Source organism: Myotis brandtii, unplaced genomic scaffold, assembly GCF_000412655.1.
Source record: "Myotis brandtii unplaced genomic scaffold, ASM41265v1 scaffold850, whole genome shotgun sequence".
Lineage (NCBI taxonomy): Eukaryota > Metazoa > Chordata > Mammalia > Chiroptera > Vespertilionidae > Myotis > Myotis brandtii.
In genome coordinates, this window is record NW_005371455.1 from 1,724,628 (window position 1) to 1,750,705 (window position 26,078).

The window sequence follows — 26,078 nt, forward strand, 5'->3', positions numbered from 1 at the left end:
GGGGGCAATGGGGGACAAGGACACATATGTAATACCTTAATCAATAATAAAAAAAGAACTATCCAATTAAAAAATAAAATAAAATAAAATAAAATAAACATAAAAAAGGATAGCCAACCACCAGAATCCACTGCCTTCTGCTCACTCATGAAGTTTCCGGACTAGTGCCCACAACCAATCCGAAGGAGCAAACACGTCTTCAGGGACTAGGCACCTATCCCAGAACCACCCTTCACCCATAAAAAGGGATAGCCAACCAGCAGACTCCACTGCCTTCTGCTCACTCATGAACTTTCCTGACTGGAGCCCACAGCCAATCCGAAGGAGCAAACACTGCTTCCTCAGGGACTAGGCACCTATCCCAGAACCACCCTTCACCCTCCCTGGCCCCCTTTATCTGCAGCCAATGTAAACTCTTTCAAAACGACTTACATCTTTCTTCCCCAAACTCATTATGTCGAACAGCCCTCCACCCCAGGATGGCCAACCTGTCTGTTTTCTCCATCATCCCGGCTGCTGGTGGGTAAGGCCCCATGGCCCAGGGCCTGGTCCCTTTCCTGGCTGGCAATGAACCCTTTCTTTCAGAGAAACTGTCTGCCTTGAAGGTTTTTTGTTGAACAGCAGCAACACATTATGCGTGGTTCATCTTACTGCCCAAAGCCTTCAGGACTGTAAATCAGTAAATACTATGATGGTGGCCCTTCATCCCCAAGACATGTTTTTTCAAGGAAAGTGTGCAGCCCTCTGTGTAGGTCACTCGGATGCTTACGTCAAACTCATTCAGGGCCGCAGCCAGCTCCCCGATGCCCGTGTGGCCCTTGGCCTCGTCCGTGGGCGAGGTCGCCTGAGCAGCATTGGAGATGCCCGCGATGGCCTCCTGGACTTGTTTGAACACGTAATCGCGATTGGCTCTTGTGGCGGCCACGTCTGGGTGGCGGAGGAAGGCTTGGGAGGCCGTGTACAGCATCGTGGCGTTCTTCTTCAGGGCCCCTCGGGCGGCGGCCATCTCATCCCGACAGTGGGGATCCTTCAGCTCCTGTGTGTGCAAAACACGACACCTGTCACATCCATGGCATTTGCCATTGAAGGGTTTGCAACAGAACTTGGAGCCCCAGGCATGGACAACCACGCTGAATTTTAGGAAACATCTCCTGGCCCTTGGGCTCTCTCTAGCTGCCAGGACTTTGTACATAGTGCCCTCTCTATGTGAAATATGGGAGCATCCCTCCTCCACCCTAGCCTTTCAGCTGAGGTGTTCCATCCTCCTAGGGCCCACTCCCCTTCCTACCCTCTAAGCTGCGCCCCCTTCTACCTGCCCCTGACCATACTCCCTCCCACCTGTCACACTCATCCTTCATTAGCTCTCTTACTTCAGCATGAGCCTCCCCCCTAGACTAGCTGTCCTGGGAGACCAGGGAGCCCTGTCTGTCCTGTATGGGTGGCTCTTGAGTCACCAGCAGTCTGGCTCATAGAAGGCGTGCCGGGCATGTTGCTAAAAGAACACAGAACCGGAGCCACCAACAAGGTAAGCGGCTTGCCTGGATCCGACTTAGTCATCAGCAGCTGGGAAACCCAAACTTCATTCCAGGTATGAACAGGGGAAATCAAAACTCCAGATTTTTGCTCAGTGCATGACTGCCACTTCATATCATTTTCACAACAGGGTTCATTTTTTTTCCCCTTAAACTGCCTTACTGGCAGCTCAGTGAGTTTAGGGAATAAAAAATAGGATTTGCTTTTCTTGGTTTGGAATATTAAAATAACACCATGTGGGCATCACTCTATTTTTAGCTTTAAGGGGTCTGTTAAGAAAATTTTCTAAAACATGAAAGGCAGCGCTGTCTCTAAGAGCCGTCTAGGGTTACCAGCTGAGCATCTCTGGCAGAATATTTTCCAGCTTCAAAACATCATTAAATAGTATATGATCTACTGGGGCGTTTTTTTGTTTTGTTTTGTTTTTCCTATTCGCTCATTTAGTACAAGACACATGGATGACCTGGCCACAATGAACTGCATCTTCTCCTTTGTGAATCAAAATAATTCTAGATGAGCACATTATATCTGATATCTAGGACTGTCCACACAAACTGACAATAAGCAGCAACTGAACTGTCTGTCCTCCTTTGCTTAAAATAGCAGATTTCTGCCAGCCAACACAAATTCGGAATTGGGATTCTTTATTTTTAGCCCCACATAAGCAGGCAACAAACATGAGAGTATATTCTCGAGTCCAGGCGGTAGCCATGCAGGCATCGCAGGGAGGAGCTGGCTCCCAGCCGCCATCAAGGCCTCGTTAAACTCCGGACACCTGGTCCTCAGGTTCCATATTTCACCTGAGGAGCTACGCTGAGGGAAAAAGCCTGAATATGGAAGTGAGAGATGCCAGGTAGGAAATTGTTAGTTATCTCCATAAAGATACTTGAGAAAGCGTTCTTTAATCACACACACACACCAAAACAACAACAACCAAAAAAAAAACAACAACTGAAAACAATCTAAATGTTGAATCATGAAAACTGGTTAAGGAAACTACTGAAGCATTCATTTGATGGACTAGTTATGTAGATATTAAAATCCGTTTCCAGAAAAGCAATAACCTGGATCATATTTATAAGATATATGAAAAAGCAGAACACAATATGCGTACTTTTATGCACGGAATGACTGCAAATATGTTAAAATATGAAGATTAATACAGAAAGGCAAAATACCCGACTACCCCCACCAATTTGCTGAGGGGTTGGGTGTTAGGTGCTTTTTCTTCTCTTTCATTTCAACTCTTTTTCTAAATTTTCTTTAAAAAGTCTGAACGAGCACTTAAGCAAAAGCAAAGTAATAAAATAAAAGTAAATAGTGTTTATGGGTAGTCTCATACGAATATCTTATTTGTGCCCAAGGATTTAATACACGTTACATGCTGATGACTCGTTTCCATCTCCAATCCACATCTGTCTTCCATTTACATTTCTACATAGATATTTTATACGTTTCTCAAAATCAATGTATCGAAAATATGAAATCTTTCTTTCTCACTCTACCTGGTCCCTTTCCAGTCTTCCTGATTTTAGTAAATTCAGCACCACCTACCCATTTGCTCAAACCTGAAGCTTAGAAGTGAACGGTGGCTGTCACTCCCTGACCTCACACATTCAAATTAACAGCAGGTTCTATGTGTTCCATTTTCAAAATAAACTGACTCCCTATTGCTTTCTCCATTCCCGCTGCTACCACCCTGACTGAGACCACCACAATTCGTACCTAGACAACTTCAGCCCCCTCTCAACTACAACCAGTTTCCCCTCTTGCACACCTCCCCCCTTTTTGTAACACAGAATAACATTAAAGTGTGCATCTGAGACATGATCCCAAACACTGAACTATTCAAGTCCTCTCCACTCACAGTTAAATCCAAACACTCTGCAAGGCTCTGCGTGTCCCCGGTCCTGTTTATCTCCCAGCCTCTCCCCGGTCCACTGAGATCAAGATTCAACCTATTCTTTTTCAGTTGTTTAACAAGCCAGTGGCTTTTGGTTTGGGGTCTCACACCTGTGCTTCGGAATAACATCAGCCCCATCCACGTCTCACTGGGACTGCCACACAAGATTCCACGTGAACAAAGAATTCTGCTGATAACCGTAAACAAGGTCACGTGTGTGTGCCTGGTGCCCAGGCATTGTAAACTCTTTGGGGGCAGGGACTGGATGGATGTTGGTCAGTTTTGTACTAACAGCATCACCCCTGCCTGGCCCAGAATGAACACTCAGCAGAGGTTTGTGGACTGGGACTTTCTAGTTGGTCACAGAATATTTTAGAAAGAAAAAATTACTAGAAATTGCCTAAAATGTGGAAGAATTCTGGGAGGAGTCAAGAGGATGGGTGGATATGATTTTAACCAACAACTCCACATTTGCAAATTTTTTTCCCTGGGAAGAAAAAAAAATATTTTTGGGGAACAAAATTCTCATGGTACCTAATGAATAAACAGAGCTAGCTGAAATTGAGGGTAATATCTCCAGAATTTCTGGAGGATGAGGCCCAGAAATCAGGATTTTAAAAAGATTCCCAGGTGATTCTAATGTGCAGCCAAGGTTGAGAACCACTGCTCTAGATAAAGGAGGGGCAGAGAGCATCCCAGGTCAGCCACCTTCATCAAAGTGACTGGCTTGCACCTGTGCTCCTCCTCCCCTCTGCATTCCTCTTTCTCTTGGCCTTTCCTCTCATTTCCTTCCTCTCATTCAGGAAAGTTCCACTCCACACCCTGCACATCGTGAGTGAGGCTATGCATGCTGGTGTCCACAGGGCTGGGAAATAAAAAGTGAGGGCAAAGGGAGATGTCCAGGGAGTGGCCAGAGCATCACACCGCAGTTTCGAATTTTTTATTTGGGAGGATTTCCTTGAGAGGACAAAAAGAATGTGGTGGGGCTGGCTAGGGGGTCCCCCCAAGGAAGCAGGAAACCTGAGACCTCTTCCAAGTAGGCAGAGGCCAGACAGCACCCCAGGGCCCCTGGTGGTATCAGACCTGGCCCAAGCAGGAGCTGTTTTTGGGATCCCAGGTCCTGAGGCTGTTGCTAATTTGATGGCCAGCAAATACAGCTGACCCGCTGTCCAGGCCAGCAAAGCCGCAAGGTTCCTGAGCTCACACGTCTACTCCCCAGCATCTCCGAAACCTTCCCCACCTGCTGTCTCCTTGCTGCGACGTAGTTAAGTTTCACCATTTCTTTCCCAAATTCCTTGAAGCGGTTTGCAAGGTCTTGCTCATTTGTAGCATTTTTGACAGCTTCCAGGGCCTCCTCCACCTGAAGTGATCAAAAACAAACACATTTATACATAGAGAGTATTTAGATGTGTTATACTTGTTAGAATGGGTAGTTCATTTTTAAAAAGCACCCACACTAATGTATTAACATTTAATACATATGTCTACATACATTTAAATATGTAATTAACATAGAGGGAACATGATCCTTCACGAGCACTTACAATCAGAATAAACATTTGTTCAAGGATTGTAGAATATTTTGTCAATAAGAAATAATAGCTGCTGAACTCTGGGAGTCTATAAAATACGATTTTTTTGTATTTTATTGAATTACCATTGTGATAAGGAAAACTGACTTTTAATTTTGAGAAGTCACGGTAAAGGAAGATATGTGTATATTTTTTTAAATGTGGAATTTTAAAACTATTTCTAGAAATCTTCAGAGGAGGAAGTGGTTGGCAAACAAAACCTGAAGGAACTCCCAAGCTGCTAAAAAAAGACCGAGAGAGCTGGAATCTTCGACCTGTTTTCTTGGCAACAGCTCTGAATCTGGGACGAACAGGGCCGTGATTTTAAACTAAATTTACACCTTGCCAGCCAACGGAAAGAGAAATTATTGAGCCTCAAGAAGCAAGTGAAATCAACATTTTTGTTGCCACTAACAGTGGCATCAACTGGGGTGAACAGACTGATAGCATGCACTCTGCTGCTTCCAAATTCCTGCACACTGCCATCAATTTTTTCCCACTGTGGCCTTGGACCTGAATTATGAATTTCACTGAAAATTCCTTTGTAAATATTTGAGGATTCAAGAGGCACTAAAGTTTCCTCCCCTCCAGAGTGATCTTAACTTTAAACATGATGTGAAGGCTTCCACCACTGGTAACCCTTTAAGGTTTTAATACCTGTAGACTCAATTAAAATTAAAACTAAAATTAAGATATTATCATGAACTAACCCACTAAGTCACTGTCAGTAAGACTGCATCTTTGTAGAACTAGCCAAGAATTTTTTCAGGATAAATAGCCAAGAACACAACCCTGAGTAAATAGGGCTTAATACAGCTACATGTTCACAAAATCAAAATTTCTTAACTATGGCCCTAGCCGGTTTGGCTCAGTGGATAGAGTGTCAGACTGGGGACCGAAGGGTCTCAGGTTCCATTCCAGTCAAGGGCACGTAGCTCAGTTGTAGGCTCAATCCCAGGCCCAGGTTGGGTGGGTGTGGGAGACAACCAATGTGTCTCTCACATCGATGGCTGTTTCTCTATCTCTGTCTCTCCTCTCCCTTCCACTCTCTCTACAAAAATCAATGGAAAAATATCCTCGGGTGACGATTGACAACAACAACAAAAATTCTTAGTTACGAAGGGAGCCTGGAAGAGAGGCAGCAACTTACAGGCTTCTGAGACAGGCAGTAGAAAAAGGAAGGTGGCTGTAATGAGAAAGACGGAGCGCACGTGGGCTGCCTGCGGAATTCTGATCGGCTCTGGTAATTTGAACCAAGGCTAAGGACAACATACAGACAGCTGATTGTTTGGCAACGCAGACATACAAATAACTATTAAAATGGCTGGGAAGCCACAGATTCACACAGTTTTGAGCTATGAAGATACATCTTTGCTGAAGTTTGCCACAATGGCAATGGTGGCTAATCCAACTTCCTTATCAAGTTTCACTGACTAGAGGAAGAGAATAGTATATGCACACCAGTGATAATGGATATCATTAAAGCTTTCACTCCATTGATACCATTCAATTTACTAAATAGACTAACTAATTTTATTAAGGAAAAAATTGTAGCAAGGGAAGTTCCTCAGAATGGTAGTAATCCAGACTCCACACAAAATTTAATGTCATTATCATCTTCTATGGAAATTCTTCATCTTTCTTTCTTCCTAATTGTAAAAATATAAAATGAGGATTTAATTCCTCGGTGTTAGCATTTTACAATCCCTATCCAGGCTCTAATGAGACTCAAGGAAAAGAAAGATATGTAGTTGAAAAAGGGACTGTTGTATATTGGGATGTTTTTAGGGACCGAAATAAAATTTCATTTTATGGTAAGGAATGGCCCATTTAAAGCAATTTTATAGTTTAACTAGAGGCCCCATGCACGAAATTTGTGCAAGAGTAGGCCTTCCTTCTCCCAGCTGCCGGCACCAGCTTCCCTTTGGCACCTGGGACCCAGGCTTCCCTCGCAGCCCCGGCTTCGTCCTGAAGATGGAAGGACATCCAGAAGGACTTCTGGTCTAATTAGCATATTATGCTTGTATTATTATAGATGAGAAACTCCTACCTGAAATCGTTAAAATAAGAGCTCAGTGATGTCTGGCTTTCTAATGGGCTTATAATCATTAACGTGGAATCAACAGCAGCACGAGAGGACTGCCTGAGCAGATAATTTGTTCCTTCTGCTTATTTGAGTTTACAATTTTTTCTCAGGACATAAAAACTGGTTCCAGGGAAGAGCAAAATAATTATCACAGAGAGAGCTAACAAACCTTAGATTTGTTTCCTAATATAAAACAGGTTTATACAGGTTTATTACCTGTTGTCATTCAGACCAATTTGGAGTATTACTATTTACACATAACTTACTTTCTCATTGGTTTTCTCTGAGGAATCCAGATGCTGGTTTGAATTTGTTTCTAATTCAATGAAATTCTTTTGAAAAGAAACACCCATGATGGAGTTTGTGTAAAGGACGACTTAGTCATTCTCAGTTTTAACCTCGAAGGACCTGAGAGGTCACCATGTGTAAAGTTCACATATAGAAAAATAGGCTCAGATCCCATCCAAGGTACCACAGGAATGAAAATATTCCAAAGTCTGGAATATTGGCACACACACTGCTGTTAGACAACTAGATGATAGAGAGGGAGACAGAGATAGAGAAGAGATAGAATGTCCAAGGGACATGAACAAAAAAGGGGGGGAAATGGAGTAGGACAGTCACAAGGCACTTTTGAGAAATAAAATATAATATAAAAGTCAAGCATTGATTTTTGAACAGAGCCAATGACCTCTTTTTCTTTCAGGTTGTCTGGGGAAAGGAAATTGACTTCTATATGGCAAACAAGCACACATTTTTCCAAAAGCTTTTACTCCTACCTGAGGCCACAGTGATGGGCATGTTAGTAAGTGTGAGGGGGCTCAGGCTCAGATGGGTCTATATTGGAACCCCAGCTCTGTCATTCCTTAGCTCTGTGATCTAGGGAAGCCACTTAACCTTTCCGACCCTCAGTGTCTTCATTACTAAAATAAAGGTAGTGTCTACATACTACAGAGGTTGTTGTAAGGTTTACAGGAAATAAGAAATAAAGAAAAGAAGGTATATAAATGAAAAAAATATGAAATAAATGGCTAATTAAGTCCAAGTATAAAATAAACATAAGTGAGCCAAATGCTCTAATTAAAAGACAGAAACTCTCAGATTGGCTTTTAAAGAGATCCAACACTGCTATCTCAGAAGCCAATTTAAACAATAAGATACCAAAAGTTGGAAATGAAAGAATGAATCAGTCTACACTAATACATTTGAAACCTATATGATAGTGGTAAATTCTAAAATATATAAAATACCAATATTAATACAAAAAAAATAGAGAACTAGAATAGATCAAAGAATGTTATCGAAATGGAAATGGTAGCCAAGGACTTCCTCTCTACCATTTCCCCAAATACACCAGGCATAATTTATATATATACTAGAGGCCTGGTGCATGAAAATTCACCAGAGTAGGCCTTCATTCCCCCGGCTGCCAGCACCGGCTTTCCTCTGGCAACCTGGACCCGGGCTTCCCTCCTCCGGCCGCCCACAGGCACCTGGGACCCGGGCTGGCTTCCCTTGGCCCTGGCTTCAGGAATGATGTCCGGAAGACGTCTGGTCTAATTAGCATATTACTCTTTTATTATTATAGATTATGATTTACATATTGTGAGTAGTAATTTCACTATTATTATTTTGCTTCAGCCAGTCTGAATTTAATTTCTCTCACTTGCAACCAAAAGATTCTGAATAATATGGCAGTTTAGGGAACCAGCTGAAAGGGTAATGGTCTCTCCCCCGTTCCTTCCCACGGAGCAGCCTAGGCCCTGCCTGAACCTGAGCTTTCAGCTCTGTCATTTTACAGCCTTTACAAGTGAAAGGCTGGGTCTTTTAGGTGTTTTCAGAGAGTCTGCTGTCTGTCACTCTGGACACAACTGCCTTGAGCAGAAGAGTCCTGTTGTTCCTGCCCCTGCTTCTTAAAGTCCATATCCTGACTTTTCCCAGGCCCTGGCTGCCAGGAAGGTGAGAAAGAATTCAGCCAATTTAGCCAGGCCTGAAGTTTGATATTTTCTCTGGTGAATCATTGTACATGAGATCTGTTAGTACAGACTTTCTTGTATTAGCAGGCACATTGGGCAATTGAAAAGGAAATTAGGAATGAACATAGCAGCTCCTTCACTACCACCCAGCCCAGCATCCCCCTTCTCCTCATTCTCTGTGCCCCAATACTTCTTTGGCACTTGGGACCCAGGCTTCCCTTGCAGCCCTTGCTTCATCCTGAAGGATGGAAGGACATCCAGAAGGACGTCTGGTCTAATTAGCATATTATGCTTTTATTATTATAGATGAGAAACTCCTACCTGAAATTGTTAAAATAAGAGCTCAGTGATGTCTGGCTTTCTAATGGGCTTATAATCATTAACGTGGAATCAACAGCAGCACGAGAGGACTGCCTGAGCAGATAATTTGTTCCTTCTGCTTATTTGAGTTTACAATTTTTTCTCAGGACATAAAAACTGGTTCCAGGGAAGAGCAAAATAATTATCTCAGAGAGAGCTAACAAACCTTAGATTTGTTTCCTAATATAAAACAGGTTTATACAGGTTTATTACCTGTTGTCATTCAGACCAATTTGGAGTATTACTATTTACACATAACTTACTTTCTCATTGGTTTTCTCTGAGGAATCCAGATGCTGGTTTGAATTTGTTTCTAATTCAATGAAATTCTTTTGAAAAGAAACACCCATGATGGAGTTTGTGTAAAGGACGACTTAGTCATTCTCAGTTTTAACCTCGAAGGACCTGAGAGGTCACCATGTGTAAAGTTCACATATAGAAAAATAGGCTCAGATCCCATCCAAGGTACCACAGGAATGAAAATATTCCAAAGTCTGGAATATTGGCACACACACTGCTGTTAGACAACTAGATGATAGAGAGGGAGACAGAGATAGAGAAGAGATAGAATGTCCAAGGGACATGAACAAAAAAGGGGGGGTGCGGAATGGAGTAGGACAGTCACAAGGCACTTTTGAGAAATAAAATATAATATAAAAGTCAAGCATTGATTTTTGAACAGAGCCAATGACCTCTTTTTCTTTCAGGTTGTCTGGGGAAAGGAAATTGACTTCTATATGGCAAACAAGCACACATTTTTCCAAAAGCTTTTACTCCTACCTGAGGCCACAGTGATGGGCATGTTAGTAAGTGTGAGGGGGCTCAGGCTCAGATGGGTCTATATTGGAACCCCAGCTCTGTCATTCCTTAGCTCTGTGATCTAGGGAAGCCACTTAACCTTTCCGACCCTCAGTGTCTTCATTACTAAAATAAAGGTAGTGTCTACATACTACAGAGGTTGTTGTAAGGTTTACAGGAAATAAGAAATAAAGAAAAGAAGGTATATAAATGAAAAAAATATGAAATAAATGGCTAATTAAGTCCAAGTATAAAATAAACATAAGTGAGCCAAATGCTCTAATTAAAAGACAGAAACTCTCAGATTGGCTTTTAAAGAGATCCAACACTGCTATCTCAGAAGCCAATTTAAACAATAAGATACCAAAAGTTGGAAATGAAAGAATGAATCAGTCTACACTAATACATTTGAAACCTATATGATAGTGGTAAATTCTAAAATATATAAAATACCAATATTAATACAAAAAAAATAGAGAACTAGAATAGATCAAAGAATGTTATCGAAATGAAAATGGTAGCCAAGGACTTCCTCTCTACCATTTCCCCAAATACACCAGGCATAATTTATATATATACTAGAGGCCTGGTGCATGAAAATTCACCAGAGTAGGCCTTCATTCCCCCGGCTGCCAGCACCGGCTATGTAGCCTAGCCTGAATTGGGAGCTCCTCAAAGAGCGATATTGACCTGCTGCTGCCTAGTGTCTACCTGGGGGGAAATGTTTTCCTAAAAAATTTTGAAGAGGAAAGGCTTCAGCTTACTCTTGGGACGTCTGCAGATGGCAGGGCACCCTGCGGCGGGGAGGAGCACTGTGGCTAGGGCACAGGCAGCAGCTGCTGGGGCTGGGGCTGAGGAGGAGGCAGTGCTAGTGGGGGCGGTGCCCGGGTAAGGGAGAGGTTTGGGAGACTCTATACCCTGGACTGGGAAATTGTCTCCAATAAGCTGATGAAGGGAGCCCTTGGAGGCCCTGCCATAGCCTTGCTCCTCACATATGCCCTCATGACCTTGGACATATATACTAGAGGCCTGGTGCAAGAAAATTCATGCAAGAGTAGGCCTTCCTTTCCCCAGCTGCCAGCACCGGCTTTCCTCTGGCAACCTGGACCCGGGCTTCCCTCACTCTGGCTGGCCGTAGCTTTGCCCAGGCCCCAGCTTTGTGAGGAAGGACATCCGGAATGACGTCCGGTCTATCTGGTCTAATTAGCATATTACCCTTTTATTAGTATATATATATATATATATATACACAAAAAATAAAAAAAACCACAACATAAAATAGCAGCTATGTAGCCTGGCCTGAATTGGGAGCTCCTCAAAGAGTGATATTGACCTGCTGCTGCCTAGTGTCTACCTGGGGGTAAATGTTTTCCTAAATAATTTTGAAGAGGAAAGGCTTCATCTTACTCTTGGGACGTCTGCAGATGGCAGGGCACGCTGCGGCGGGGAGGAGCACTGTGGCTAGGGCACAGGCAGCAGCTGCTGGGGCTGGGGCTGAGGAGGAGGCAGTGCTAGTGGGGGCGGTGCCCGGGTAAGGGAGAGGTTTGGGAGACTCTATACCCTGGACTGGGAAATTGTCTCCAATAAGCTGATGAAGGGAGCCCTTGGAGGCCCTGCCATAGCCTTGCTCCTCACATGTGCCCTCTTGACCTTGGACAGATGACAGACAGCTGTTCCCTCCCACAGGCAGGCAGGGCTCATACCAAAGCCAGGACCCTGTGCTCAGCCAGGTTTTCCTGTCCTTATTATGAGGAATCTGTACATAGGTACAGCTTAAAAGATGAAAACTTCTAGAAAAGAGATTAGAATGCACTCCCTAATTAGTGGAATCAGATATTCACTAATTTCAGAGCTTGTCACTTAAACTCTTAAAATCTGGAGGATCTTCTCACAGAGCTTGTTCAACCCCCCGCCCCACCCCTATTCCTAAAGCAAGCCTGCCTGCCACCCTAATTTAGTCCACAACCGTATCAAACTGTGTGAGACAGACGCCTTCCATCAGCCTCCATTTTCCTGATTTAAATAGCTCTCATTTACTTTGATATAAAAAGTAGCCTGAGAATTTATTTATTCATTAAGTAATTACTAAGCACCTGCTAGGAGCCAGGCAGGCATGTTGGGAGGGGGCGCAATAGTATTGAACTGAGGAGTCTGACCCCTCCCCTCCTGGGCAGTGTGATCTGGGTCTCCTGTCAGCGTTTGCTGCCCATAGCAGCGCTTTAAATCACTGTTGTCGTGATCAGGCTGACCTCATTGCAGGGTCCTACTACTGCTACCCAGGTGACTGAATTCTAAGTGACACCGATGAACCTATTGAACAAGCCATGTGCAACTCTCTTGTTAGAACCTAGGTTTACAGCTAAATTAAAAATCATTTTTTGAAAATAGAGTTGGTTGCCCTAGCTGGTTTGGCTCAGTGGATAGAGCGTTGGCCTGTGGACTGAAGGGACCCGGGTTTGATTTTGGTCAAGGGCACATGCTAGGGTTGTGGGCTCGGTCCCCAGTGGGGGGGGCATGCAGGAGGCAGCCGATCAATGATTCTCTCTCATCTTTGATGTTTCTATCTCTCTCTCCTCTCCCTTCCTCTCTGAAATCAATAAAAATATATTTAAAAAAAAGAATGAAAATAGAGTTGGCCAAGTGAATGAATGAATGGATGAATGAGCATTAGATTATACATTAAAGTACTTCACTTTTTTAGCCAGGTACCCTGGTTTGACCAAGGGTGTCTCAGCGTTATCATACTTAATCTTTTTTGCTTCCTAAAGAGGAGCTGGCTTTCCCGATCACATTTTCTGTTCCCTTGTTAACAAGTGAGGAAAATGATTTCATCAGCAAGAATGATGAAATGCTAGTGTCAAAAAAGAATGTAGAGTTGGCCAAGTGAATGAATGAATGAATGAATGAGCATTAGATTATACATCAAATTACTTCACTTGTTTAGCCAGGTACCCTGGTTTGACCAAGGGTGTCTCAGCGTTATCAGACTTAATCTTTTTTGCTTCCTAAAGAGGAGCTGACTTTCCCGATCACATTTTCTGTTTCCTTGTTAACAAGTGAGGAAAATGATTTCATCAGCAAGAATGATGAAATGCTAGTGTCATTTATTCTTCAAGTGCCATGTCTTATAAAGCACATTAACAGAGCTTCATATATTTCCAAAGTTATTATCAGCTCGTGCGAGAAAAATGACACTAGCCAGTGTCGCTGGGCACTCACGATGTATCAGACATTGTTCTAAAAGGTTTACATAGATGCCACTCAGTCCTTGTTTCACTTTCTACTTTAAAGAGGAGAAACTGAGGTCAGTGTGATACAACCTGCCTCGGAGATCTCACAGCAAGTGCGTGCAGAAGCCTGACTGTGAACCTAGAAGGTCTGCTCCCGAGTTCACACTTACAACTCCTGTCCTGGCTCAGCTTCCCAGAAAGGATGGGTTTATAAAGCTGATAGGATCTAGGCTTCGGCGATAACAAATAGCTGATTCCCGAGGACACAGTGAGAGCCTGTCCTATCTGAGCAGTCCAGGTTCTAGTCATTCTGCCTCTTTCATAGCCCTGAACTTGACCCCCTCTTCACCATTTCCCACTGCCATGCCTTTGCTCAGCTTCCCTTCCATTCACTGGCCTGAATCATCTCCATCCTCTCTTAGTCTGTTACCTTGCTTGGGCTTTCTCCTCTTTTAATTCCTTCTCTAGGTCGCTACCAAAAAATATTTACCTTATGTTTAAAATTACTCAATGGCTCCCATAATCTACCTATGGATTATGGGGAGCCATTGAGTAATTCCAAACATATGTAGGGTCTAAACTAACTGTCACACTATCCAAGACATTCAGCCTAACTGTTACTGCGTCTCCCCACCTGACCCTCTATGCTCCAATGACACAGAATTGATTAAGTTATTGTGGACCCCCCACCCCCCAAGTTCCCTCTCTGGCTCTCGTGCTGTTTTTTCCTTGGTTTGTGAAGATCTCTGCAGTGAAAGTCTTGCCTGACCTGGGTCCGTCTTCCCTCTATGGCAAGAGCTCCCCATGTCTGAGCAGTAGCACACTCTCTCCCTGGGCCAGCTATCAAATCCAAGTTCATACTTTCTCCCTGCTCCGTGGAAACACGGCCGGGCCCCTTACATAGCATTTCTTCCCCTGATGGCCTGATGTGAGGCTTTGTCAGGAGAGACTGCTGGACAGGCCACAAAGGAGGAAAGAGTGTGGTCCCCTGGTTCTGTGTGCTCCGGGGGCAGGTTCTGCTGGAGTGGGGATGGGCGGGGCCATGGTGGAGGTGCTTCTCCAACAGGCAGGTGGCCAGCAGCTCATGGCTCTGGGTGACTGATGGTGGGATGCCTCCGGGGAGACACCGACCCATGAGCTGTTTTCCTTGACACTCTGAAGAGCAGGTTTCCAGCAAGTTCCATTCACTTGTGTGGCCCCGCAGTGACTTCTCTGAGCCCGTGAACTAAGGACATCTGGGTTTCATCCAGGTTGGAGGAAGGATGGGGGCTCTCCTTAGAGTGCTCTATCTCAGTCCTGTGGGTGGTGGCTACTCCTCAGAGCTGTCATCCCTATATTCCTCAGAGTTCTCTTGTTACTAGCCAATCCCTTGTTACTGTAACCTGACATTAGAGTTAATAATGATTTGCATTTAATTTTCCCTGCTCAAGTTACTGTGTCATTTTGCTGCCATTATTGGAGAATGACAAGTCCCCCAGCTCTTTTGATGGGGCCAACTTCTTTTCCACCACCTTCAACTCTTAGCCCCTCACTTCAGGCTGGAATCTGTGGACCCCAGCCTGTTCAATCTGGTCCAAACAGTTGGTTCCAGGAAAGGCAAATATCCTGCAATTCAGTGAGACCCAATCCCAAGATGTCCCTCTCCCAGCCACATCACCCTTCCTCATATCATCCTCAATTGATCGACAATACATTTTGGTTGAGTTTATCTCATCCTTGGCTTTGGGGATGGTGAGGAAAAGGAGTAGTGTTAAGCAACTTAAGAAATTAGCACATCCCATTCCCTCCCCTCCCCCTAAATAATTAACTCAGAGATATACACCTGATTCCGAGGCCAATAGGACTAAGACGATTCTGGAACTTTTATGTGAGCTATCAGGGAAGGGAATTCCCTCATTCTTGCTATGCTGACAATAGTTAGCAGCTATCTTGAGACTGTGAGAAAAGGGCCTACAGAGAAGAGTGCCCTCAGTGTAGAAAAGGACTTAGACAAACTACATTGGGAAGACTGGGGAGGGTTGGGGGGGGGTAGGGTAAGAGATCAACCAAAGGACTTGTATGCATGCATATATTGCAACGAGAAAAAAAAGAAAAGGACTTAGAAACTTAATCCTTATCATATTTTGTGCCCTGATCAACCCTTACCTGAAGCTATTGCTTTATGGACTTTTGGTTGACGAGCCAATATATTCCCTTTTTAAAAGATCAGGTGAAGTTGGGTTTCTGTTATTTAAAATGGAAAACGTCCTAATTATTGTATTTTCCCTCTAAGCGAGTCCATACCAATGTGCACATTTCCCGGCATTAATTGCACTCTTTCTTAATGTATCTGCCCACGAGCCTATAAAGTTTTGAAGGTAGGCTCTGAGTCTACCTTACCTCTGAAGTTATATACTTGCCACACCGTGGTCTTACATATTGTAGGCACCCGGTAAGTATTTCTTGAAAGGATAACTAAATGCATATATTCTGAACAACCCAGCTGCATGAGAGCTCAGACAGAAAAGCTACACTAAGAACATGGGCAGCAATTTCTAACTTTATCATCTGAGACGAAGGGATTTTATTCCAGTGGACTGCTGTTGTTCGAACACAGGAGACACATGAGAGCTGGGACTAAAGGGAAGACTGCTCGGAGTTAATACGTTACTGAGGATGCACAAGAATAGCTGATGCTAGTGGCACCAAAAGCACAGGTGATATTAGTCACCGTGCCACATCCATGGCCCCAAACAATGGCCGACTGTGAGGTCACTCTCGGTAGCCACTAAGAAAATATGCCTTTCCTGAGAAGTTGGCTAAGGGCTTGCTGTTTCCATTTTTCCCTTCCATTTTGTAGAGAATGGAGAACGTTGTTATTCTATGCCCTAGCCTGAGGATAGAAAAGAAAAAAAGGTGATTGTTTTCTCTGACACACAAGTCTAGATGTGTTCATGTGCAATGCCATCACCAAAGCTAAAAATTGACAATATAACCTGATTACATTAATTCAGAGGCCAGGGAAATAAATACCCCTGTTCCTCACTGATTGAAACGCAGGGTTCCTTTAGAAGTCTGAAGTGCCACATGCCAACCTCACACACAATGTCCACTGATTGCAGGAGACACCAGGTGTCTGGCTAGGGAATCAATCAGCAGCGACTTCAACAATAAATGCAATTACCGTTCAGTATTTTAAAAAGATGTCTGATGTGCAAATGAGTACTTTAGCTTTGCTCGGGAACATTAAATTCCTATTTTGGTGATAATTCAGCTTCGAACTCTGTCACTTACTATCCCATCACTAGGCTCCTAAATTGGAAACAAGTATAGTAAAAAAAAACAAAAAAAACTACTTTGGCAGTTATGTGGACCCTTAACAGAACATGCTCAAAATCGGGTTCCACATGAAAGCACACAAAAAACACAAGTGTGATAGAACAGGTAGCATCATATGGACAACTAGCCTATCTATATTAAATGAAGAGATGGACATGTTAGCAGCCATGGGATCTTCAGTTTCAAATGTAATCATAAGGTAACAGGATGTAGAGACCCTGATCAATCACACCGCCTCTCAGAGCTCCCTACTCTCTACTCCTTGTTAGAGGGTGGGCAATTTCGGCTCACAGTGACTTGATTTGCCAACATTACCTATCTGGTTGCAGGGCAGGGGATGATGGGTATTTTAGGAGACTAACTGAACGATTCTTCATCCAGTCAGTGAATTATTGATGAAGAAACATGAATATAAGCTTCTGATAAGAACGCAATTCCCTCTACGTTCCTGTAATTTACTCAGAAATGAGAAAAAAAATCAATATCTGGAAAGGACAGCAGTAAAAAATATGCCATGTAGCCTAAAAGACAAAAATTAAAATGTTACATTGTAATGCTTAAATGTGAATTAGCCGTGCAGTGGTTACCACGCAGGAAGCTAAGGACTCACTATAGAAAATGGTGAGTCCCATGTGCCTGATCTATGTTTTATCATCTATATGATGAAAAACACTTTTTTTTTAATTTGAAAAAAATCTCCATAATGCTATAGATCATAATTCTAACCTGCTCATCAAAATACAAGAGATTCTTCATACTGAAAACAGATCAATAGATGCTGGCAGACAACACTAGTTTGTTTATGAGAGGATGCACTTCTATGGAAAAGAACAAAAATGCCGCTAGTAAGAATTGTATGCCTTGCTCATTTGCAATTAAGTGTTAACACCCTGTCTGAAACCCTGACTGGCCTGAACCGGAAGTGCTGGACCACAGCCCAGTAATTCAGCACCAGAAGCTGCAATGCCTCACTTGGGCCACAAGGTGGCCACCTTCCACCGCTGCTCTTCGCGACCAGGCTGCGCTCCAAGTAGAACAAATGCGTGTGTTAGTCTGCAATCATTTTTAATTTCACTCCTGACACTCTGACAGGACTTCTTAATACTACTGGGTTGACCTTTCCAGGCTTTTGTGCTAAATCCTTTCTTTAAAATTCCTTTAATCTGCTGTGTTGAGAAAAGAATACAATAGACTCCACAGGACAGCAGGTTGCAGTGATGTCAGCCAACAGCACTGCTCAATACAGGTGGGTGGAAAGGCAGGAATGCGCGCAGCAGCAGCTGGCGCCTTACATCACATTGCAGGCTGGGATGTAGTGAGCACCGTCCCCATCGGAGAGTTCAGGGAGGATGTTAGACTGGCCTCGCTCCCCAAGAATGGCTGCCCAGGGCCTTCCACAGCGGGGAGAAGAATGACATGTGGGCTGCACAGTTAATTTCTTTAGGCTCAGTCCTAGTCTCTCCCTGCTAAAGGAAGATTGTTCATCTGGGGAAGGATCTTTCTTAAAATGTTGCCTTTGAAGTCTAAGTAGGCTGTGGGGGGGGCGGGGGGAGGGTGAGAGAAATTTTGTCTCCAACACACTTGTGAACAAAGTTATCATTGCCTAAACCAGTGGTTCCCAACCTTGGCTGCACATTAGAATCACCTGGGAATCTTTTTAAAATCCTGATTTCTGGGCCTCATCCTCCGGAAATTCTGTTTCTTTGTTATGGGGTGGGGCCACAACATTAGTAACAAAGAAACAGAATTTCCGGAGGATGAGGCCCAGAAATCAGGATTTTAAAAAGATTCCCAGGTGATTCTAATGTGCAGCCAAAGTTGAGAACCACTGGATGCATGTTTCATAAGCATTTCCCCTACTTCAACCTCCCACGACACTTCGGCTGTCCTGCTCATCAGGCCTGTTAACAGAGGAAGTGTCTGAGATGTCAGGAGGTTCTGTGGTGGGTTACAGCACGGCTGCCAGGCAAGTGGACATCAAACCCAGATTAAACCTAGGCAGTCTCACCCCAGTGGCCAAATGTTCATCCTAACGCTGTACTTCCTCTCAGTACGCTCTGACGTAGGTAAGGTCTCTCCTCATACCGCTCACTTCATCCTTTTTGCAAGACCCTGCCCTGGCTCTTGCAGGGACTCTCCTCAGAAAACCCGGAGAAAAACTCCCCAGCAAGTGCTGCTCGGTGCCTCTGTGCTCCTCGGCACCTGCAAGAGAGCCCACAACGCGATCTGCGGTGTAGGAACCTGGAGCGCAGGCTGGAGCTGCTGCAATTCGAGGTGTTGCCTCGTGGTGCAGGTTTACACATAACTTAGAAATCCTGGATGCTTTATTGGGGTGGACTTGGAGAAAAGATGCGGCCCAAGATTTTTTTTGATAAAAAGCACTTGTGGTTTTGCAAATTCCTTTGGAAATGACTGAACAAAGCTGAGATGGCAGGTGGAGGGAGAGCAGACTCTCATTATTCATGTCCCACCTCAGCGGCCCCCTCATTGTTCATTACACTGCAAAGGTAAGTGAGACCTTGAGCGTTAGCTAATAGGGAAAAGGATGGGCCAGGAAAGGCCGGAACTAGGGGAACTAAGCCGGCAATAGGTTGGTTCCCCAGAAAGGAAAGTGCATGGTTCCCTTCATCTAAGACCTGAGGTCAGTCCAGGGTTGGTACCAATTGTCCAGGGATAAGATTCACTGAGGGCGTGGAAGAGAGAGTCCAGGCGGCAGCCATATTCCTAAGCACTTACCTTCGTCTTAATTGATCTGGTTGAAGCAACTTGATTGCGACTAGATCCCAGTCAGTAACTAGGAAACTAGAGAAAGGCCTAGCTGGCAAGGACTGGGAAGGTGGCCTTGGCCCCTGGTCCAGTAAATCTGTGAACAGGGTAGGGCTCCATTTTCATTAGGAAACAAAAGAGTTAAGAGGAACCAAAGAACTGCGAAAAGCAAGGCACACATAATGGTGTTCTACGGGTTGGTGGGGGACGTAGGTGCCACAGACCCAGTCCCAGTGTGACAGATGTCAGACATGGTGTGACAAGATTGATTCTAGCTATGGGAGGTGTGATTGGGCTCCTTTTTATTGCCAGATGAAGACAGGCTCAAAGCCCATATCTATATTAATAATAGAGAAATATGCAAAATATCCGTTACAGTGTCATGTCACGACTGGATCAGCAGGCTGCATCCCCGCCCTCTACTCAGGCAGCTGCAAGGCCCGGGGTAGGATAGGATACAATAGGAGGGGATAGAAAAGGAGAGAGAGAGGAAGCTGGCCTTTTTAAACTACCACATGGACCAGCGTTGCTCTCAATTTAAAGACAGGGCCACACCAAGTGCCCTGTGCTCAGCCCCTGCGGCCTGCATGAATGCAGGTTTGTACTCCAGGAAGTTGGGGGGGGGGGGGCCAAAAAACGTGTTTCAAAGGAAAATAATGCAAGTGAATCGTCTATAACTTTTAAAATATATTATTGAGTTAACTGTACTATATGAAAAAGTTGGGGTAGTATCTCACACAGGTGAATGAGCAAGTGATCTAGTGAGCACTGAAGTCTTTTGTAGAGTTCAGCGCTGTGATATACACGGTCAATAGCGCCGCCCACATAAAGCAAGCGTTGGTCAATTCTACATACGTACAATTTTCAGATGAGATAAAAGTCTCATGACATCTGCCATGTCCGCCAGGATGAGTAGGCGGGTTACAGCTGATAGCAAAGCCCTGGCCGCCCGCACCATGGTGCCACGCTTCACGGATGAGCACGGGTCATCAGCAAACTCGGAAGAGGCGATGCGCATGGTCTCACCTGGAAGACAAACACAGAAGGCACGTGGGTGGATGGAAGGCTCGGAGGCTGGCATTCCTGAAGGTCTGTGGATGGACGATCCTTGTTCGCCTTGCAAAACTACCAATGACCACTCCTGTGCTTGAACACAGCCGAAGCTTTCACGGTGAATGCATCCGTGCACATGGACAGGTGCTGTGGGCAAATCAAGGTGCTCATTTCCCATTGAGTGTGGAATTATGCTCTGAGCATCAATAAGGAATGTATTTAAGTCAGTGTGTCTGATAGTTGAGAGAAATTTGCCCTTCCCTTAATCATTCTCACTGTTCATTTCTCTAGGAACCAACGATATTTACTAGGCAGCTAGATGAGGCTACTGACAGTTCAGGTACAAAATGTACTGTTCCACAGAGGAATGAAACTTAAAAGTTTAGGTCTCATTAACACTGAACGCTTAATTAAATTACATAGTAACAGATTATAGAAGCTACCCTAATTTAATCTTTTTTTTCCCCTCTCAGTTCAGAATTCAGAGCCAAGACTAAAACTATAAGAGAAAGTTTATTTACTGAGAAAGTCACAAAGGTAGGAGTGAGCCATAGAAGACATGGGCTCAGGAAACAATTACAGAGGCAAAAGAAGGGCCCTTGGAGCTTAGGATAAAGAGAGAGGCAAGCCCTACTTTAGTTTTTTTAATACTGTTAGGGACCTACTTTCTAGAGAGCACTTATGAGACAACTGAACTAATCCAACAAATGTTTACTGAGCACATACATACTTGTGTCAGATTCTCCACTAGGTTCTGAATGACAAAGGTGACTGAGAATGCCCTGGTCTCAAGGAGTTCACAGTCTAATACCAGTTCTAAATGCATACCTAGAATGCAATGATCACATGCCATAACAGACATATGATTAAGAATGCAGGCAAAAGAGAGGAGGGAGTGACTTACTCATTTACTGTGATTCTGGTGGGGGAAGCTCTCAACTCTGATGGGTGGGCTTGGAAGAACTAAGAGGTTCACTGGGAAGACGAAGGTGGGAAGGGCACCTTGGACAGATGAACCGTGTGGGAGGCTCGGAAACCTGAACGGGGCGCTGAGGGTAGGGGACTGCAGTCGCGGGGAAGGCACAGTGAGGAACGGGTACCGGGAAGAGGTCTGGGTGCTTGGAACGCTATGGGAGAGATTTGGACTGTGTCCTCTGCAGGGAGGGAGGTGACATGAATAGATTTTTGTTTGAGCTGCGTTACATAAATAAACTGGAGGGGACACGGCTCGGGCAGAGAAACCTGTTAACAGGGCAAGTGCAGCTGTAATCTGAGAGCAGGAATGAGGGTGAGGGCCTGGCCCAAGAAAAAGGCAAGTGGTACCAGGAGGGAGGGAATATTAATGAGATCTGTGTTAGAGATGGGTGAGATGTGGAGAACAGAGACAGAGAAGGTGAAGTGGATGGTACCAGGAGGGAGGGAATATTAATGAGACCTGTGTTAGAGAAACACAGACCCCGGATGGATTAGATGTGGAGAACAGAGAGAAGGTGAAGTGGATGGTGAATACTGACACCATACAATTGAGGGGTACATATTTGCACAAAGAGACCCCAAGAATGGGAACCAAAGGGAGATCATTAACTAGGATGAGACTCGGCCCAGGGCAATGGGGTGGGTATCCGCCTGGGGCAGAGAGGACTGGGAGAGGCATAAGGAAGCCTCCCCCCTAGAGGAGCATACACAGGAGCATAAAACTTCAATAAACTAGAAGAGTAGAGTTAATATGACCAATTATTTCATGTAGGGGAAACAATTCATTCAATATTTTCTTCACAGAAACGACTACTTCTCATCTATTAATCAAAGCCTAGCTTATTTAAATAAAGTCAATTAGATCATTGAAAGCCTGAGTGCACCGTAATTTATCCTCAGATACACGGGAACATTTACAAACACACATCTCTTTCCATTTTACAGGCAGATCAGAATATAATGTGACTTGCTCAGTTAGTGTTATAGTTCTTTCAACCCGTGCGGTGATACTTTTTACATTTGGGAAATGTGGGCGTGGAAGGAAATATTTTGTGCTGTTGGATTTTTAAAAGAGACTGCAATCTACAATAAACATATTATGTTGCTTACCAGCTTACTCTTTTTTTTTATGCTTATGCACCAACAAATAGCTTGATACATAAGAACAGATGGGGAGAAACTTAAAAATCCATTAGGGTGCTGGCACCATGGTGAATTTTCATGATGCATGGCCCTAGAGGACCAAATAAAGTTTAAGACGGAGGCTGGCGGTTAGGAGCTACATATTCAATCCAAGAGTCCCACCCTTATGGCAGGCTCACATACAGTAAACCTCCTTCTCCTCCCGGCTCCTCCAAAAGACTCATTAGCCAATAGCTATGTGTTCTGGAGAAGAAAGCTACCTCACTGCCATTCTGTACAGCAGCGGTTCTCAACCTGTGGGTCGCGACCTCTTTGGGGGTCGAACGACCCTTTCACAGGGGTCGCCTAAGACCATCGGAAAACACATATATAATTACATATTGTTTTTGTGATTAATCACTATGCTTTAATTATGTTCAATTTGTAACAATGAAATTGGGGGTCACCACAACACGAGGAACTGTATTAAAGGGTCACAGCATTAGGAAGGTTGAGAACCACTGCTGTACAGTGTGGCTAGAAAGAACATTACACACCAAGGCAAACCTGATGAAATTTTGAGAGGGTCACCACAGATACGAGTAAGTGGAATGGACCCACCCATTCAAAGAAAAGGGAAATTTATTCTGCACATAAAACTAGGGAGCAACACAGTGGATCCCAAATTCTGCGGATTACATTGGGATGAGCCACAGCTTGGGTAAGAGGAGTGGCACTCAGGTTGGGCGACTCTCAGCACAAAGGCACCCTCCCAGCATGCAGAGGAACCATGCCTAAGCAAACGAATGTGCAAGCTCAGGTTTTCATGGAGAGGGTCAGGATAATGGCATGTCAGAGGCTGGCCATTTGGTCAGCAGTACAGTTCCAGAGCCAATGGGTGCCACATAGTAAAGAGCTCTCAACGTCGGCACCCATGGAAGAAGCTCAGGAGATATAAATGAGAGAGGAGAGAGAGAGAGAGAGAGAGAGAGAGAGAGAGAGAGAGAGACCTACATTTGTAAATGCGATTCTGCAAAGGGAAATCTCATGCTAAATTCTGAGATTTTTCTAAGATAAATAGATGTTTTAATTCAATTTAAATTAAAACTAAAAACTCATTTTAAGCAGAGACAAATGTCATGTTATTAAATATTTAAAAGGAAAGCAATCCGAAGTTAGCTATAACTTGAATGCATTTTATATCCATATAGTTTTAGGTTTACTGAATTAAAATGGAAATTTATATTACAAAATGGTAAGCAAGTTTATCAGGTTAAAATTAGCTATTTTCCCAGGAAACTGCTTTTCTGTAATACCATTTAGCTAAGAAATAGCATGCCTGTATAGGAGAGGGAAGGGAACAGTGGAAAGAAGATAATAGATCTGTCTGTTTCTTTTATAGATACCATTGTATTCGATCTCCTTTACTTGATTATAGACCTAAGCACAGAGCACTGTTTCTATGGTAAAGCCTTTGAGCTCCTCAAGCCACTTTCCTTGGTTGGAAAGAAAAGAAATTAACATCTCCAAATAAGTAACTGAAGGGAAATAATTACAATTAAATTGTATATAGTATTTCTACATAGAGATTTATTATATAAATATTATTTTAAAAGATTTGCCCTGGCCGGTTTGGCTCAGTGGATGGAGCATCGGCCTGGGGCCTGAAGGGTCCCAGGTTCGATTCCGGTCAAGGGCATGTACCTCGGTTGCAGGCACATCCCCAGTGGAGAGTGTGCAGGAGGCAGCTGATCGATGTTTCTCTCTCATCGATGTTTCTAACTCTCTATCCCTCTCCCTTCTTCTCTGTAAAAATAAATCAATAAAATATTTTACTTTGAACCTGAGAAAACTAAAAGCAAGAACACTAGTCTTAGAGTCTAAAAATGAAAATAGGAGGCCTATTTTCTATCACTCATCCAAACCATTCTGGTTTCGGGTTTCTGACGTTCCCACTTTTGTTTATTATAGTATTCCATTTGTCAATAAACCTAGATTAAAGTGTTAATTGGCAATTAATTGATTTTTTAAATCGCAAGAAAAGGCATTAAAACTATTTTTGAACACGAAGCCTCTTTGCTCTCAGCATAGTCCATCCAGGTCACACAGTAGGTTTACGCTATATTCCTTGGAATTTCAATGGGTTTGTAATTATTGATGTCATGTATGTCAGCTGACTACACACTCAGAAGCCCAGAGGAAGCTATTGTACTTTTCAGTACACATTATTCAGGAAATTGCTTTCTCTGCTCACACTTTGGCTGAGCAGCTTCAATTAAATCTTCTTTGGGGAAAAAAGCACAAGGAGATTCTCCAATGGAGGACAAAAAGATTATATATATATATATATACTAGAGGCCTGATGCATGGAATTTGTGCACTGGAGGACAGGGGGTCCCCCTCAGCCCAGCCTGCACTCTTTCGCAATCCGGGAGCCCCAAGGGCATGTCCAACTGCCACAGAGGTGGGAGAGGTTCCCACCACCACCACTGCACTTGCCAGCTGTGAGCCAGGCTTCTGGCTGAGCGCACTGACCACCAGGGAGCAGCTCCAGTGTTGAGCGTCTGCCCCCCTGGTGATCATTACACGTCATAGCAACCGGTCGTTCTGCCATTTGGTCAATTTGCATATTAGCCTTTTATTATATAGGATATACTCATAAATTTAAAAAGACTACATTGTTAAGGTCACACAGACCTACAATCGCATCCCAACTCCGCCCCAACCATTACTAAATATGTGCGCTTGGTGATGAGTCAACCTTTGTGTGTCAGCCCCTGCAACTGTAAATTAGGGGTGAAAATGACGACAGCTGCCTTGTGGACTGTGATTTAGGGGTAAAGGTTGGAGATGATGCATTCTAAGTGCACAGCACAAGACTATCCCTGCAACCAGGGCTTACTCACTATCATCACTGATGCCCCTGCAACCACCATCACTCAATCCTCTCCAGTACAAGAATTGCTGGTGAACTGGTCAAAGTTTGGAAGTGTATTTTTGGTTGATTCCACTATTCATATACACAATAATTTAGAAGCAAGAAAACATCTGCCCAAACATGCTTATTGCTTTAAATCAGATTACCCCCCCACCCCACCCCCCCGCCAAATATGGATGTTAGTGTTTGGTTTTCAAATCAGTGATTGTTCTGGTTCTTACGCTACCTAAAGGCATTAGGATGGATAAGTAAGTGTGCATACATGTGAGATAGCATCAACTCAAATGTGGAGTGAAGCAGGACAGTAATAATCAATGGAAGAGAGGGCTGCCATGCAGAGGACCAGGTCTCAGGAGCCGACCAGGCACTTGGGAAGCAGATCATGAACCAAGTACATGAGTGTCATATGGCTCATCCGCTGAAGGGTGACCTGCATTCCTGGTAAGCAC

General features: G+C 43.9%; 1 protein-coding gene across 2 annotated transcripts in view; it reads right to left on the minus strand.

Annotated features, from left to right (window-relative positions):
• The window catches only part of CTNNA2 (catenin (cadherin-associated protein), alpha 2), a 1,155,525-nt gene that overhangs the window by 783,243 nt on the left and 346,204 nt on the right, over window positions 1-26,078 (minus strand). For both annotated transcript variants that reach the window (XM_005884743.2, XM_005884742.2), the window contains exons 4-6: window positions 20,401-20,567; window positions 4,677-4,796; window positions 770-1,036 (exon numbers count right to left, since the gene is read on the minus strand). In XM_005884743.2, the coding sequence (XP_005884805.1) occupies window positions 770-1,036; window positions 4,677-4,796; window positions 20,401-20,567 (554 nt within the window). The remainder of the gene's footprint in view (window positions 1-769; window positions 1,037-4,676; window positions 4,797-20,400; window positions 20,568-26,078) is intronic.